This window comes from Barbus barbus (genome assembly GCF_936440315.1).
Source record: "Barbus barbus genome assembly, chromosome: 3".
Lineage (NCBI taxonomy): Eukaryota > Metazoa > Chordata > Actinopteri > Cypriniformes > Cyprinidae > Barbus > Barbus barbus.
The window spans coordinates 5,407,183-5,422,157 of NC_136731.1; the positions used below are offsets into that span (position 1 = coordinate 5,407,183).

At 40.9% G+C, this 14,975-nt stretch overlaps 2 protein-coding genes across 2 annotated transcripts in view; one reads left to right on the forward strand and one right to left on the reverse strand.

Annotated features, from left to right (window-relative positions):
- LOC306854330 (NACHT, LRR and PYD domains-containing protein 12-like) overlaps positions 1–14,975 on the forward strand; it is a 217,474-nt gene that overhangs the window by 97,255 nt on the left and 105,244 nt on the right. The gene's annotated exons all lie outside the window — the stretch shown is intronic.
- Positions 1–14,975, reverse strand: part of LOC306858149 (muscle M-line assembly protein unc-89-like) — a gene marked incomplete at its 3' end in the record, with an annotated part of 46,023 nt that overhangs the window by 12,274 nt on the left and 18,774 nt on the right. The window contains exons 4-6 of the mRNA XM_079398548.1: positions 14,408–14,722; positions 13,771–14,085; positions 60–374 (exon numbers count right to left, since the gene is read on the reverse strand). Of these exons, the coding sequence (XP_079254674.1) occupies positions 60–374; positions 13,771–14,085; positions 14,408–14,722 (945 nt within the window). The remainder of the gene's footprint in view (positions 1–59; positions 375–13,770; positions 14,086–14,407; positions 14,723–14,975) is intronic.

Here is a 14,975-nt window from a genome sequence, read left to right on the forward strand (position 1 = left end):
AAATACTTTGATTGTTGAGGAAATAGCTTTGAATTCTAAATGTGACAACAATTACTTACCAACAGTCACACTGTATAGTCCAATGATGGTAACTGAGTTTCCACTTGCTCTAGCAGCGTAGAGTCCACTGTCTGTCTCCTGTATGTTCTTCAGTGTTAGAGAGTAGTTTCCAGTGTTAAAATACACTCTATCCTTATAGGAAGAATGAATCCTTGCTCTTCTAGAATCATACGAGACTACAATATCTGAATCATCTTTTAGCCAGTCCAAATCATCAAATTGTGGGATCTCATTTGCAGGTTTTTGTATAGTAAGATGAACAGAATGTCCTTTCTGAACAGTTATTGCTGTTGGTTGGATTGTGTCACTGGATACTGTGGGGAGAAAAAAATAATTAGTTATGACATTAAAAATGATTGCTGAATTTAATTAGGAGCCTCTAAAGATGCCCGTCCATTTAAGTTTACCAGAGAGTAAAGGTAGATTATGAATTTTTTTTGATCAAAATAAATGTTCATTTGAATTCTGTGTGTGTAACTCCGTTAATACCACCAGTCAATTTTGAATGTTTATTTATTCATATTTCTTTTCATGATAACAAACAGTTATATATAGGTTGTTTTTACAGACCACCATCTGCTTTTGTTGATTCTACAAAGTGTATTTTGCCGACTATTAACTCTCTAGGTAGGCATACTGAACTTATTATTTAGGGTGACTTTAATTGTAATTGGTTGGATCGTGCTTTCTCTAATGATAAATATTTATTTAGCAGCATTAATCTTACTCAGTTAATTAATGAGCCTACCAGAGTTAGTCATAACTCATCATCTTTGTTGGACTGGATATTGGTCACTAATCCGGAAAGAATTCTTAAATCAGGTGTAATGTCTGATTGTTTAAGTGACCATTCTGCTATATTTTGTGTCTGGAAAATACAAATTCCTCGTCTTCCTCCAAAATATATTACAATTAGGCAATACAAAAATATTAATTATGATTGTTTCATTCATGACTTAGTGTCCATTAATTGGAATAGGCTTGAGTTAATTCCTTCAGTTGATGATGCTTGGAATTTTTTTTATTCTGAAGTCACTAATGTAATCAATAAGCATGCTCCTCTGAAAACAAGAGTTAAAGGCAGTCATCTTCCTTGGATTAACTCAGATCTGATTCATTTTTATAAACAAAGGGACAAGGCTTGGACCGTATATCGTAAAACCAAATTATCAGAGGACTGGGAATCTTATAGACATTTTAGGAATATTTGTAAAACTAAGACAAGGAACGCGAAATCTAATTACTATAATGATTGTTTTTCTCAAGATTTTCATAACCCCAGACATTTTTGGAACCATTTAAATAACGTTTTAAATAAGAAAAATAAAACCTCTATAAAAGAGTTAATAAATAATGAACATATCACTGATCCCTTACAGATATCGTATGCATTTAATAAGTTCTTCACATCCTGTAACGAGGGAGTCCACTGAAGGCAAGTGTAGTATGAACCCAAGTGCAGTTTATTTACAAAGTGGTTTCCAAAATCCAAACAGATGCAGACTTAACACAGACTTGACGTGGCATGAACAAACTAAACTCACCGACAGCAGGTTACAACGACAATACACGACAAAAACCAAATGCACCAACGAGCAAACTTATACGAAACTAAGCAGATCACATGACAAGAACAACCAATGAAGACATGACACAATGAACAAGAGAACCAATCAGAACATGACAATGACTAAGAGAACCAATAGCAGGACTACATGAGGGTAAGGGAAGCATGACACAATCAGGAACCATGACCAAACTTCAAAATAAAAGAGAATGAAAACATGAAGAAACAAAACCCAAAACAGACCTTACATTTTCCCCCCTCTAAGGGCAGCTCCCGACGCCCAAACAAAAACCCAAAACAACCCCAAAAAAAGTCCAGGGGGGTGGTGAAGCAGAGGCAGAATGGGGGGAGGGATGGTGGGCCAGGCCCGTGAAGGGCAACAGGACTAGGAGCATGGGGCAATGGCGGGCCTGGGAGAGCAGGGAGCCATGGCGGAGCAGGCAAGGCAGGGGGCCATGGCGGAGCAGGCAGGATCAGGGTCCACCAGGGCGGAGCAGAAAACCACCAGACCCGAGCGGAAGACCACCGCAGGGAAGCCGACTGGGCAGGAAACCATGACAGTATCTGGGATCTGAGGAGAACAAGGACAAACAACACAGAGAGCAGAGACAGACCACACAGAGAGAGTCCCCATGGTCCCAGGGGCTGTGACAGGGCAGGTCGAGAGTTCATGGACGGTCTCTATGGCCGTGGCAGGCCAGGAGGAGGATATGCAGACGGCCTCCATAGTCGTGACTGGGCAGGACGAGGATTCGCAGACGGCTTCCATAGCCGTGACAGGACGAGGATTCGCAGACGGCTTCCATAGCCGTGACAGGGCAGGACGAGGATTCAGGAGCAGTGTGCAGCCCACACGCACCCTATGGCAACCGCCATCAAAGGCAGTGCGGTATTCAATGGGAGGTCAGAGACGCCAGGTATGCGTCCATTAGCTCCAGACCCAAGCTCCGTATTAGCAGGAGCTTGGGTACTATAGGCCCCCCAAAAAAAATCTCTTGGGGAAATTTTGGTGGCAGCCATCTTGGTGGGGGACTCAGGCTTGACAGGCGTGGCGGCCATCTTGGCCGGGGACTCAGGCGTGGCGGCCATCTTGGCCGGGGACTCAGGCGTGGCGGCCATCTTGGCCGGGGACTCAGGCGTGGCGGCCATCTTGGCCGGGGACTCAGGCGTGGCGGCCATCTTGGCCGGGGACTCAGGCGTGGCGGCCATCTTGGCCGGGGACTCAGGCGTGGCGGCCATCTTGGCCGGGGACTCAGGCTTGACAGGCATGACGCGAGCAGGCCCCATAGACTCTGGCTGGGCAGGCGTGGCGGCCATCTTGGCCGGGGACTCAGGCTTGACAGGCATGACGCGAGCAGGCCCCATAGACTCTGGCTGGGCAGGCGCGGCGGCCATCTTGGCCGGGGACTCAGGCTTGACAGGCATGACGCGAGCAGGCCCCCTAGACTCTGGCTGGGCAGGCGCGGCGGCCATCTTGGCCGGGGACTCAGGCTTGACAGGCATGACGCGAGCAGGCCCCATAGACTCTGGCTGGGCAGGCGTGGCGGCCATCTTGGCCGGGGACTCAGGCTTGACAGGCATGACGCGAGCAGGCCCCCTAGACTCTGGCTGGGCAGGCGCGGCGGCCATCTTGGCCGGGGACTCAGGCTTGACAGGCATGACGCGAGCAGGCCCCATAGACTCTGGCTGGGCAGGCGTGGCGGCCATCTTGGCCGGGGACTCAGGCTTGACAGGCATGACGCGAGCAGGCCCCATAGACTCTGGCTGGGCAGGCGTGGCGGCCATCTTGGCCGGGGACTCAGGCATGACGCGAGCAGGCCCCCTAGACTCTGGCTGGGCAGGCGTGGCGGCCATCTTGGCCGGGGACTCAGGCTTGACAGGCATGACGCGAGCAGGCCCCATAGACTCTGGCTGGGCAGGCGTGGCGGCCATCTTGGCCGGGGACTCTGGCTGGGCAGGCATGACGTGAGCAGACTCTGGCTGGGCAGGCATGACGTGAGCAGACTCTGGCTGGGCAGGCATGACGTGAGCAGACTCTGGCTGGGCAGGCATGACGTGAGCAGACTCTAGAACTGCGGCCATTTGCCGAAGAGATTCTTGAGTGGCGGCCATCTTGCGACGCAGCTCTTGAATGGCAGCCATGTTATGCAGAATCTCTTGATTAGCCAGCATGACGTGATCAGGCCCTGGCAAGATTTGAGCATGTCTTGGAGCAGCAGGCATGACGTTAACATGCTTTGGCATAGCAGATGTGACGTTAGTAGGCTCCCTATCCATAATACCCACAGTCAGTGGTGACCCGGCCAACACAAGAACAAAGTCAATGTATCGTTCCAGTGACCAACAAATAGTTCCCCCTGGCAGACTGGAACGAAGTGGTTCGTCGACACCCGAACGAAAAATGTCCTTTAGGGTCACGTCATTAAAATTCACCAAGTGAGAAAGTTAACAAATACAAAAAGGGTCATGTATTCTGTAACGAGGGAGTCCACTGAAGGCGAGTGTAGTATGAACCCAAGTGCAGTTTATTTACAAAGTGGTTTCCAAAATCCAAACATGATCCAAACAGATGCAGACTTAACACAGACTTGACTTGACAACAGGCTTGACGTGGCATGAGACAGACGTAGCATGAACAAACCAAATTCACCGACAGCAGGTTACAACGACAATACACAACAAAAACCAAATGCACTAACGAGCAAACTTATACGAAACTAAGCAGGTCACATGACAAGAACAACCAATGAAGACATGACACAATGAACAAGAGAACCAATCAGAACATGACAATGACTAAGAGAACCAATAGCAGGAATACATGAGGGTAAGGGAAGCATGACACAAACAGGAACCATGACCAAACTTCAAAATAAAAGAGAATGAAAACATGAAGAAACAAAACCCAAAACAGACCTTACACATCCTTAGGTACTTATTCTACTATTAAATATTCTGACACTCACTTTTCCAGCAGCTGTTTAAATCAATCTTTTTCTTTTAGTAAAATTTCTCCTTCTGATACTTTTAACGTAATGTGTGGGTTAAAAGAATATAGTTCGCCCGGTCCGGATGGCTTGGAAGCTAAATTTGTTAAACTTGCTTCTCACATTTTAATGTATCCTTTGACTGATTTGTTTAACTTGTCTTTGTCTTCCTGTTCAATACCATGCATATGGAAATGTGCTAAGACTATTCCTCTTTTCAAAAGTGGTGACCCATCTGATTTAAACAATTACCGTCCAATTTCGATTATTTGCACTGTAGCAAAGGTTTTTGAGAAATTAATTTTTAATCAAATATCCAACTATATTAATCAGTTTAATATTTTGTCTCCATTTCAGTCAGGTTTTAGACCTAACTTCTCCACTACCACAGCTTTAATGAAATTTACCAGTGATTTGTTTATTTCTTTTGATAAATGTCAACCTACTGGTGCTATTTTTTATCAATCTTTCTAAAGCATTTGATATGGTGGACCATTATCTTCTGCTTGATAAGTTACAGTCTTTAGGCTTTGATCAAAATTCTCTTCTTTGGCTTAATTCCTATCTTCATAACAGACAACAATATGTTTCTTTTCAAGACTCTAACTCTGATTATCTGGTTATTGATAAGGGTGTTCCCCAAGGATCAACACTTGGTCCTTTTGCTTTTTTGTTTATTTATTAATGATCTTCCTAAAACTTGTTTACACTCTTCTATTCAGCTTTATGCAGATGATACTGTTATTTATTCTTCTCATTCTGATATTTCATTTATTCAGTCCTCTCTGCAGTTAGACTTTAACTCCTTAAAGGATTGGTTTTACAAAAACAAACTCTTTATTAATAAAAAGAAGTCCTGTAGTATGGTAGTATGGTGTTCTTTCAAAGATTCCATCGTCCTCAATCTTTTGATTTAGATATTCGTTTTGAAGATGGGTCACTTCTATCTAAAGTTGTCCTATTTAAATATCTTGGTCTTTGGCTTGATCCTGAATTGTCTTTTAAGCATCACATTGATTGTATTATTAAAAAATCATATGGGTGTCTAAGTTCTCTTTATCGCTCAATTAACTGTTTTTCATTTCAAGTAAGGAAAAGATTAATCTCCCAATTAATTTTTCCTATTATTGATTATGCAGATATTATTTATCAATACTTTTGATATCAATTTAAAACCTTTAAATACTCTTCATAATTCTTTATGTAGGTTTGTTTTAAGATGTCCCTATAGAACTCATCATTGTATGTTGTATGAAGCTCTCGATTGGCTTCAACCTAAATCCAGAAGGCAATATCACTGGTTTCAGTTTCTCTTTAAATGTATTTATTTTAATTATTGTGAGTGCGCATCTTATTTTCAGTTTCTGTTTTACTCGCTCCGTGTCCAATAAAGCAATCCACGTAATCCGTTTTCTGGTTCAAAATATTGCTTTAATCTTGACTCATAGACAAAATAATAAAATAAACAGAATATAATATTAAATCTCAAATATCACGGATGCGGTAAAGAAAACTGTGTGACTCCACTGTATTCCAAAGAACGCACTGCCGCTAGACTTAACTGATGCGATTCTTAAAGAGCCAGTACACAATTTTGACATAGTACTAATTTTCTATGTAAAATACAGAATATTTATCTAAATGGCACATATGAATAAAGTAAGTTCACAAATGCAAACAATCCAAACAAAAACATTCAAAATTGAAATGCACCACATAATATAACATTGATTACTGAATTTGAACAAAAATAGGCTCCTACATTACTGCCCCCTAATTGTTCTCAAACTCTTTGAAACAATTACTTAAATTTAAACATATGGAGCCATATTATTTTAATCCTTGGTGAAATCTTAAAGTCCAAAACAACACAAATTTAGGATCCTAGAGACATATTGTCTTCACTATATAGGCTACTCATTCTGCCTCCTGCAACAGGCAAAGTTTTGTTATAGGTCTTTCCAAAATGTTTGCTTTTGTCTTAATGCGGACTTGTCGGACAAGGCCCTTCTTGTCAGGAATGGTTTCAATGACTCTTGCTAACGTCCATGAATTCCTAGGGGCAGAGTCATCAACTACAAGAACAATGTCTCCAACTGAGAAGTTTCTTGTTGTGTTGTTCCACTTTTGTCTCTGTTGCAACTGTGGCAAGTATTCCCGACACCAACGCTTCCAGAACAAATCAGAAACGTACTGCACCTGTTTCCATCTGCGTCTAGAATACAGGTCATCTTGGTCAAACAGTCCTGGAGGCAATGATGGCTTTGTCTTGAGTAACAACAAGTGATTCGGAGTCAAAGCTTCCAGATCATTTATGTCACTTGATACTGATGTGATTGGACGACTGTTTATTATAGCCTCCGCCTCACAGAAAACAGTTTGAAGACATTCCTCATCAAGAACTTGTTCTCTAACTGTAGCATTAAGGATTTTTCTTATTGAGCGTATCAGTCTCTCCCATACCCCACCATGGTGAGATCCAGTGGGAGGATTGAAAACCCACTTAATTCCTTGTTGGCTGAGATGGTCCTGAATCTTCTGGTTGTTCCATTTTTCAATGGATTGTCTTAACTCACGCTCAGCAGCTACAAAATTGGTCCCATTGGCTGACCTGAGAACTTTCACTTGTCCTCTTCTGGCTACAAATCGACGTATAGCATTTAGACAGGAATCGGTGTCCAACGAAGTAGCAACCTCGATGTGCACTGCACGAATTGCCAAGCAAGTGAAGATAACTCCATATTTCTTGACAAGGCTTCTTCCACGTTTAACCATGAATGGTCCAAAATAATCTACACCTACTCTTGTAAAAGGTGGATCATTTGGCATCACCCTGTCTGATGGTAAATCTGCCATCATTTGTTTTCCTGTGGAGCTATGTAAACGACGACAAGTAACACATCTTGCAAGCATTTTTCTGATTGCAGATTTGGCACCTGGTATCCAGTATTTCTGTTGCAGTGTAGAAATCATGTGATTTCTGCCACCGTGTCCTGTTTTCTCATGAACATTCTGGAGGATCAAGTTGGTGACATGAAGATCCTTCGGAATAATCATAGGCCGCTTGACTTCTTCCGGCATAGCAGCATTGCTAAGTCTTCCACCGACATGTAAAACTACATTGTGCAACTGAGGGTTTAACCTGTAGATCGAACTGCCTCTTTTTATGGCTTGTCCATTTTGCAAAGCTGATATCTCCTCAGCAAACTTCTCTCTTTGACAGAATTTCACTATTTCAAGCTCAGCCTCCTTCAAATCATCAACTGAAATGTGACTTCCTTTCCATTTAGCTTTGATGTCCGTCATCCTTTTGTCCACTCTAGTTAAGTTAACTGGAGTCTCTGCAGTAAAGATCTTTCTCTTTTGCACAAGTTCCAACAGTATAGATTTAAACTTTAGAATCCATGCTATGGTGTGCTGAAGCTTTATCCAAGAGGAGAAATGATTCATCAGTTGTCTAACTGAATTGTTGCTGTTTTGGGTCTGTATTGAATTGACCAACACTGACCTCTTGATCTCAGGATCATCTACAGATATCATCATTTGGTCCATGTTCTTTGGCCACTTTTCTGGGCATTGGTATAGAAATTCTGGGCCTGAGATCCATTTTTCATTTTGCAGGAATGTATAGACTTTCTGTCCTCTTGAAGCACAATCTGCTGGATTTGATGCGGTATCAACATGATTCCACTGTTCGATGCTTGAGCCCTTTAGAATTGTTGTGACTCTGTTCGCCACAAATGTTTTGAATCTTTTGCTTTCATTTCTGAGGTATTTAAGCACAGCTGTGCTGTCCGTCCAGTAGACTGAAGGTTTAAGTTCCAGCTGTAGCTCTCTTCTTAACATTAGATCCATTTTTGTGGCCACTGTCGCAGCTGTCAGTTCCATTCGTGGAATTGTAGGCCTTTTTAGAGGGGCAACTCTGGCCTTCCCCATAATCAATGCACAGTGCACCTGATCCTGTTGATTACGTAGAAAAAGATAGCTTGCTGTACCATACGCATCTTCACTCGCATCTGAGAAGTGATGTAGCTGTGCCACCACAGCTTCTCCGAAATCTGCTGGTTTAATGCATCTTCTTACCTTGAACTCTTCAAGCTGATGAAGTCCATTGAGCCAGTCTATCCACTTTTGTTTTACTTGCTCTGGCAGATCATCATCCCATCCTATTTTCAGTCTACATAAATCTTGTAGGATCATCTTTGCTGGTAAAACTACAGGTGCAAGAAAACCCATGGGGTCATAGATAGAGCTGACGATCGAGAGCAGTCCTCTTCGAGTAAGTGGACGATCTTTGATGACTATCTTAAATTGAAATGTGTCTGACTCAACATCCCAATAGATGCCCAATGCTCTTTCCATTGGCAGTAGTTCCTGATCAAGATCCAAGTTTTTTACTCCATCAGCCCGTTCATTCTCAGGGATAGCTGATAGCACAGCACGACTGTTGCTAGTCCACTTGACCAAGCGAAAACCTCCTTTGGAACATATTGTTCGTAGACCATGATACAGTTCTATGGCTTGTGTCTCAGTGGCTGTGGACTTTAAACAGTCGTCTACGTAAAAATTTCGAAGAACAGCATCAGCAGCGTCAGGTTTGAATAATGTGCCGTGATCCTCAGCACACTTCCTCAAAGCATAGCTGGCGCAGCTGGGTGAAGAAGTAGCGCCAAATAAGTGGACAATCATTTTATGTTCCACCAAGTCTCCATTATAATCTCCGTGAGGCCACCACAGGAATCTAAGAAGATCTGAATCCTCCTCATGGACGCGAACTTGGTGGAACATAGCTTCCACATCCGCCATAAAGGCGATTCTTTCTTGTCTGAATCTTGTAATGACACCAACAAGACTACTTGTGAGGTTGGGGCCTTGTAAAAGATGATGGTTCAATGACATCCCTTGATAAGATGCCCCACAATCAAAAACAACTCTTAGTTTATGTTTGACGGGATGGTACACCCCATGGTGAGGTATGTACCATGTCTTGCCATCTGTTTGTCTGTGACTGTCTTCTTCCAGCTCAACAGCATAGTCATTTCGGATGAGATTGTTCATGAACGATGTATACTCAGTATGGAACTCTGGATTTCTGATGAATTTTCTTTTCAAATTCAGAGCCCGTTGTTCAGCCACCACACGGTTATTTGGCATCTGAATAGCCTTGTTCTTCAGAGGCAGGCACAAGCTGTAATGACCATCTTCTAGTTTAGCTGACTCGGACATCATTTTCATAAACTGGTGGTCTTCTTTGGACATTTCAATTTGATCATCCATTTTTTCTGCTTCTGGGAAATCCTGCTTGAATTGCTGTTGCCACAAGTTTTCTAAGCTGGCTACTGATATGCGATTCACAGACACTGGAACACACCTTCCTTTTCTTGTGACGTCATTACTGTTCCTAAGGGGTCCATTGACTGTCCAGCCCAACTTAGTTCTTACAGCAAAAGGTCCATTGTCTTTACTACTAATGACTTGCCATGGCTCCATGACTTCAGGCACATTAGCTCCTATTAGCAATCCAATTTCTGCTTCGATACTAGGGAGACAAATGTCCTTAAGATACGGCCATCTCTCCAAATCCTTTTGCTGTGGAATGTTGCCCTTGTGAACTGGAATAGTTCTCTGTGTGAAGACGTCAGGAAGTTGGACGAACTGATCACCATCTAGACTACTAATCTCCAACCCAGACACTATGTGAGTTTTGACTTGTTTTTCATCTCCCATTGTCCTCAGGAGTATACCAGTCCTTCTTCCATTCACTTTCAGCTCAGACATCAATGCTTCTGTACAGAACGTGTCAGAACTACCTGGGTCGAGAAAGGCGTACGTTTTAACCAGTTTTGTACCCTTCGTAGTCTTAACTTGAACAGGAACAATTGACAAAGTACAATCATTCTCATAGGTATTCTTGTCTTCACTCGTGTCCTTTTCTGCATAAACTAGTGCACTTGTAACAGATTGTCTGTCACAGCTATCTGTTTTGTCTTCTGGAAGACACTCAGTCTCCTTTGGCTTCATATGCAGTATGGTTGGATGAGGCAAAGAGCATTGACTGCAGCTCATTCTATCCTTGCATTGTTTGCTCATGTGACCATGCTTCAAACAGCCGAAACACAAGCCTTTGCTACGTAAAAAGTAAATTTTCTCCTGATGTGTCTTACTTTTCAACCTTTTACATGATTCCAGGTTGTGCTGCATTCCTTTACAAAAGACACATGGTTTCTTCTGGCTGTCGACATGTGTATTTTGCAATCTTTGACATGAAAGTTTGTCATCATCTTCAACCTTTTTGTCAATCGTTACCGCACTAGTCGTGAAGACCCTTTTTGTTACAGCCTTTTTATAAATGCCTGCTTCAGCATGTAACTTAGCTTGTCCTTTAGTTGTTGAAGTTTCCTTTATGTCTCCAAACACAGGATGAAGAGAAATCCTTGCTTGCTTGTTAATGAAATCAACTAAATTCTTGAACTTCACTCTAACATTTTGCTTCTCTTGAATTTCACATGCCACCGATCGCCATTTTTCTCTTAATTTGTATGGAAGTTTCACCGCAATGGCTCTTAAATTTGCTGCATTATCCATTTCTTCCATGTAACTTATATCTGACATTGCATTGCAGCATCCTGACAGAAACAATGAAAAGGAGTGAAGTGCTTCTCCGTCTTCAGGTCTGATAGAAGGCCACTGTAGAGCTTTGTTCATGTATGCAACTGCAATCTGATACTCATTTCCAAAATGCTCTCTTAGAAGCTGCTTTGCCTTAAGATAGCCTTCTGCTGGGTTCATATGCAGACAGCTACGAACCAGTTCCTTAGGCTTTCCAGTCGTATACTGTTCCATGAAGTACAAACGGTCTTTATCATTATCAGTACGATCTTCAACTCCATGTTCAAAAGCTCGAATGAACAGCTTATAATCGAGAGGATCTCCTTTGAAAATGGGAATGTCAATTGAAGGAAGCATGGACAATTTTTGATGCTTCACTAAGCATTCAGCAATATTGGCTTGTCGCTGCACAGCATTGCATAAAGTATCAACTACGTTTCCCTCTCTGCCTGAATAAGACTCATTTGGAACCGTGTTATTAGTTGACTGTGGCCTAAGAGGTTGAAACCTATCTTCATGAGGTGTTATACTACCTGATTCCAGATGTACTTCTTTGTGGCTTACTGCTGAAGACCGACAGCTCTCATACTGCTTGATAACTTTAATCTTTGCATCTGACGCTGCAAGGGCAACTTCTAGCTCAAATTCTTCTCTTTTAGCCTTTAGTTCAGCCTCTTGTCGTTCAATAGCTTGTTTCTTCTTCAAAGCAGCATGTTTAACAAGTAGTGCAGCTCTTTCTGCTTCAGCAGATATACGTGCAGAAGAAGTTGTAGATGCTGTAGACCTGCCATCTACTGACCCATGTTTCTTATGCTTCTTACTTGAAGTTACTGACACAGAAGAAATACTATCGTCAGGATTTATTTCTAGATCACACTGTACTGCTTGCTCAGCATTTTCTGCAACTTGTTTCATCCATTTGTTGACTGCAGTAATGAACTTTTCACATGAGCAAACTCTTGGCTCGAACCATGTATGTTGGTCCTTTGCATAATCTTCTTCGGACATAAACTCCTCAACAGTATGGTTGAGCTGACAGAAATCTTTATACAAGTCTTTGTATTCTGTTTCTAATTTAGTGCGAACAGCGTCAACATGCGCAGCATCATCCATAAATTGGTCAATTTCTCTAGATTTGCTTGTAAGCTGAGCTAATTTAGCTTTCCTTGATTGCACAAGCCTTTGCAATTTTTCTTCTTTGGCTTTCTCTGTCATTTTTACCTGCCTTTTAGTACTAGTGCAATCCTCAGTTGTTTTCGTACTATCATCCATTCTTTAATTTCAAGCATAAACAAGTGAATAGTTGTTTATATAAAGGAACTGCGCAAAGCCCAGGTTCAAATCTTTACCTCAGAAATCTCCACAGAAACAGCGCCGTTAGACGGCACGTAGATGATGCCGCATACTCCGAAATACTTTTCCAAAGAAACTCCACATGGCGATATCAATCGTTCCTCAAAACATCCATAAATCTTTCACATCCTTATCCATCAGGAGTAGTTTTCTTTACTAATGTGAGTGCGCATCTTATTTTCAGTTTCTGTTTTACTCGCTCCGTGTCCAATAAAGCAATCCACGTAATCCGTTTTCTGGTTCAAAATATTGCTTTAATCTTGACTCATAGATAAAATAATAAAATAAACAGAATATAATATTAAATCTCAAATATCACGGATGCGGTAAAGAAAACTGTGTGACTCCACTGTATTCCAAAGAACGCACTGCCGCCAGACTTAACTGATGCGATTCTTAAAGAGCCAGTACACAATTTTGACATAGTACTAATTTTCTATGTAAAATACAGAATATTTATCTAAATGGCACATATGAATAAAGTAAGTTCACAAATGCAAACAATCCAAACAAAAACATTCAAAATTGAAATGCACCACATAATATAACATTGATTACTGAATTTGAACAAAAATAGGCTCCTACAATTATCCTCCTTATTTAAAACAGTTTCTGGTTCCATCTTCATCTACTTACTCCCTTCGACATATGCAGTATCCGCATTTTCTTGTTCCCAGAATCTTTACTGAAGTCGGTCGTAGGTCTTTTCGATATAAAGCTCCATTTGACTGGAACAATCTCCATTCTTCTCTTAGATCAATTACATATTTCCGTCTCTTTAGGATCAATTTACTATCTCATTTGAAAATAACCTGCTTATGTTTTTAATTTTGGGTTGAGAATTGTCTTTAAGTTATATTAATTCTTGTTTATTATTTTTCTATATTTGTATATTGTTTGTATATCTGTATATTTGTTTTTTATGCTTGTACTAAAATATGTTTTCTTGTATGTACAGTATATGCTTTTGTTTATAGTTGTAGACTGTGGGTCGGTGAATAGGGTAGTGAGCTGTTGGGGTATTTTTTTTTTTGGTGCATTATTTGTGTGCTGTTTTGTATTGTTTTTTGTGTGTGCTATTGGGTCCCCCTTGAAAATGAGATGTAGCATCTCAAGGGGCTTTCCCTTAATAAATTCAAATTCAAATTGTTGAGTAGATAGCTTTGAATTCTAAATGTGACAACAATTACTTACCAACAGTCACAATGTATTGTCCAATGATGGTAACTGATTTTCCACTTGCTCTAGCAGTGTAGAGTCCACTGTCTGTCTCCTGTATGTTCTTCAGTGTTACAGAGTAGTTTCCAGTGTTAAAATCCATTCTATCCTTATAGGAAGAAGGAATCCTTGCTCTTCTAGAATCATACGAGACTACAATATCTGAATCATCTTTTAGCCAGTCCAAATCATCAAATTGTGGGATCTCATTTGCAGGTTTTTGTATAGTAAGATGAACAGAATGTCCTTTCTGAACAGTTATTGCTGTTGGTTGGATTGTGTCACTGGATACTGTGGGGAGAAAAAAATAATTAGTTATGACATTAAAGATGATTGCTGAATTTAATTAGGAGCCTCTAAAGATGCCCGTCCATTTAAGTTTACCAGAGAGTAAAGGTAGATTATTAATTTTTTTGATCAAAATAAATGTGCAAAAAGTTGTATAGCATTACACTTCTTTTTTATGTAAACATTGACTTTAATATACAGCTCAGAATGTACTAAACTGAACGCTACAAAATTGTGCTAATCTATGAGTTAAAGTGCTACTTAAAATACTTTCTGATTGTTGAGTAGATGGCTTTGAATTCTAAATGTGACAACAATTACTTACCAACAGTCACACTGTATAGTCCAATGATGGTAACTGATTTTCCACTTGCTCTAGCAGTGTAGAGTCCACTGTCTGTCTCCTGTATGTTCTTCAGTGTTAGAGAGTAGTTTTCAGTGTTAAAATACACTCTATCCTTATAGGAAGAATGAATCTGTACTGTACTAGAATCATACGAGACTACAATATCTGAATCATCTTTTAGCCAGTCCAAATCATCAAATTGTGGGATCTCATTTGCAGGTTTTTGTATAGTAAGATGAACAGAATGTCCTTTCTGAACAGTTATTGCTGTTGGTTGGATTGTGTCACTGGATACTGTGGGGAGAAAAAAATAATTAGTTATGACATTAAAGATGATTGCTGAATTTAATTAGGAGCCTCTAAAGATGCCCGTCCATTTAAGTTTACCAGAGAGTAAAGGTAGATTATTAATTTTTTTGATCAAAATAAATGTGCAAAAAGTTGTATAGCATTACACTTCTTTTTTATGTAAACATTGACTTTAATATACAGCTCAGAATGTACTAAACTGAACGCTACAAAATTGTGCTAATCTATGAGTTAAAGT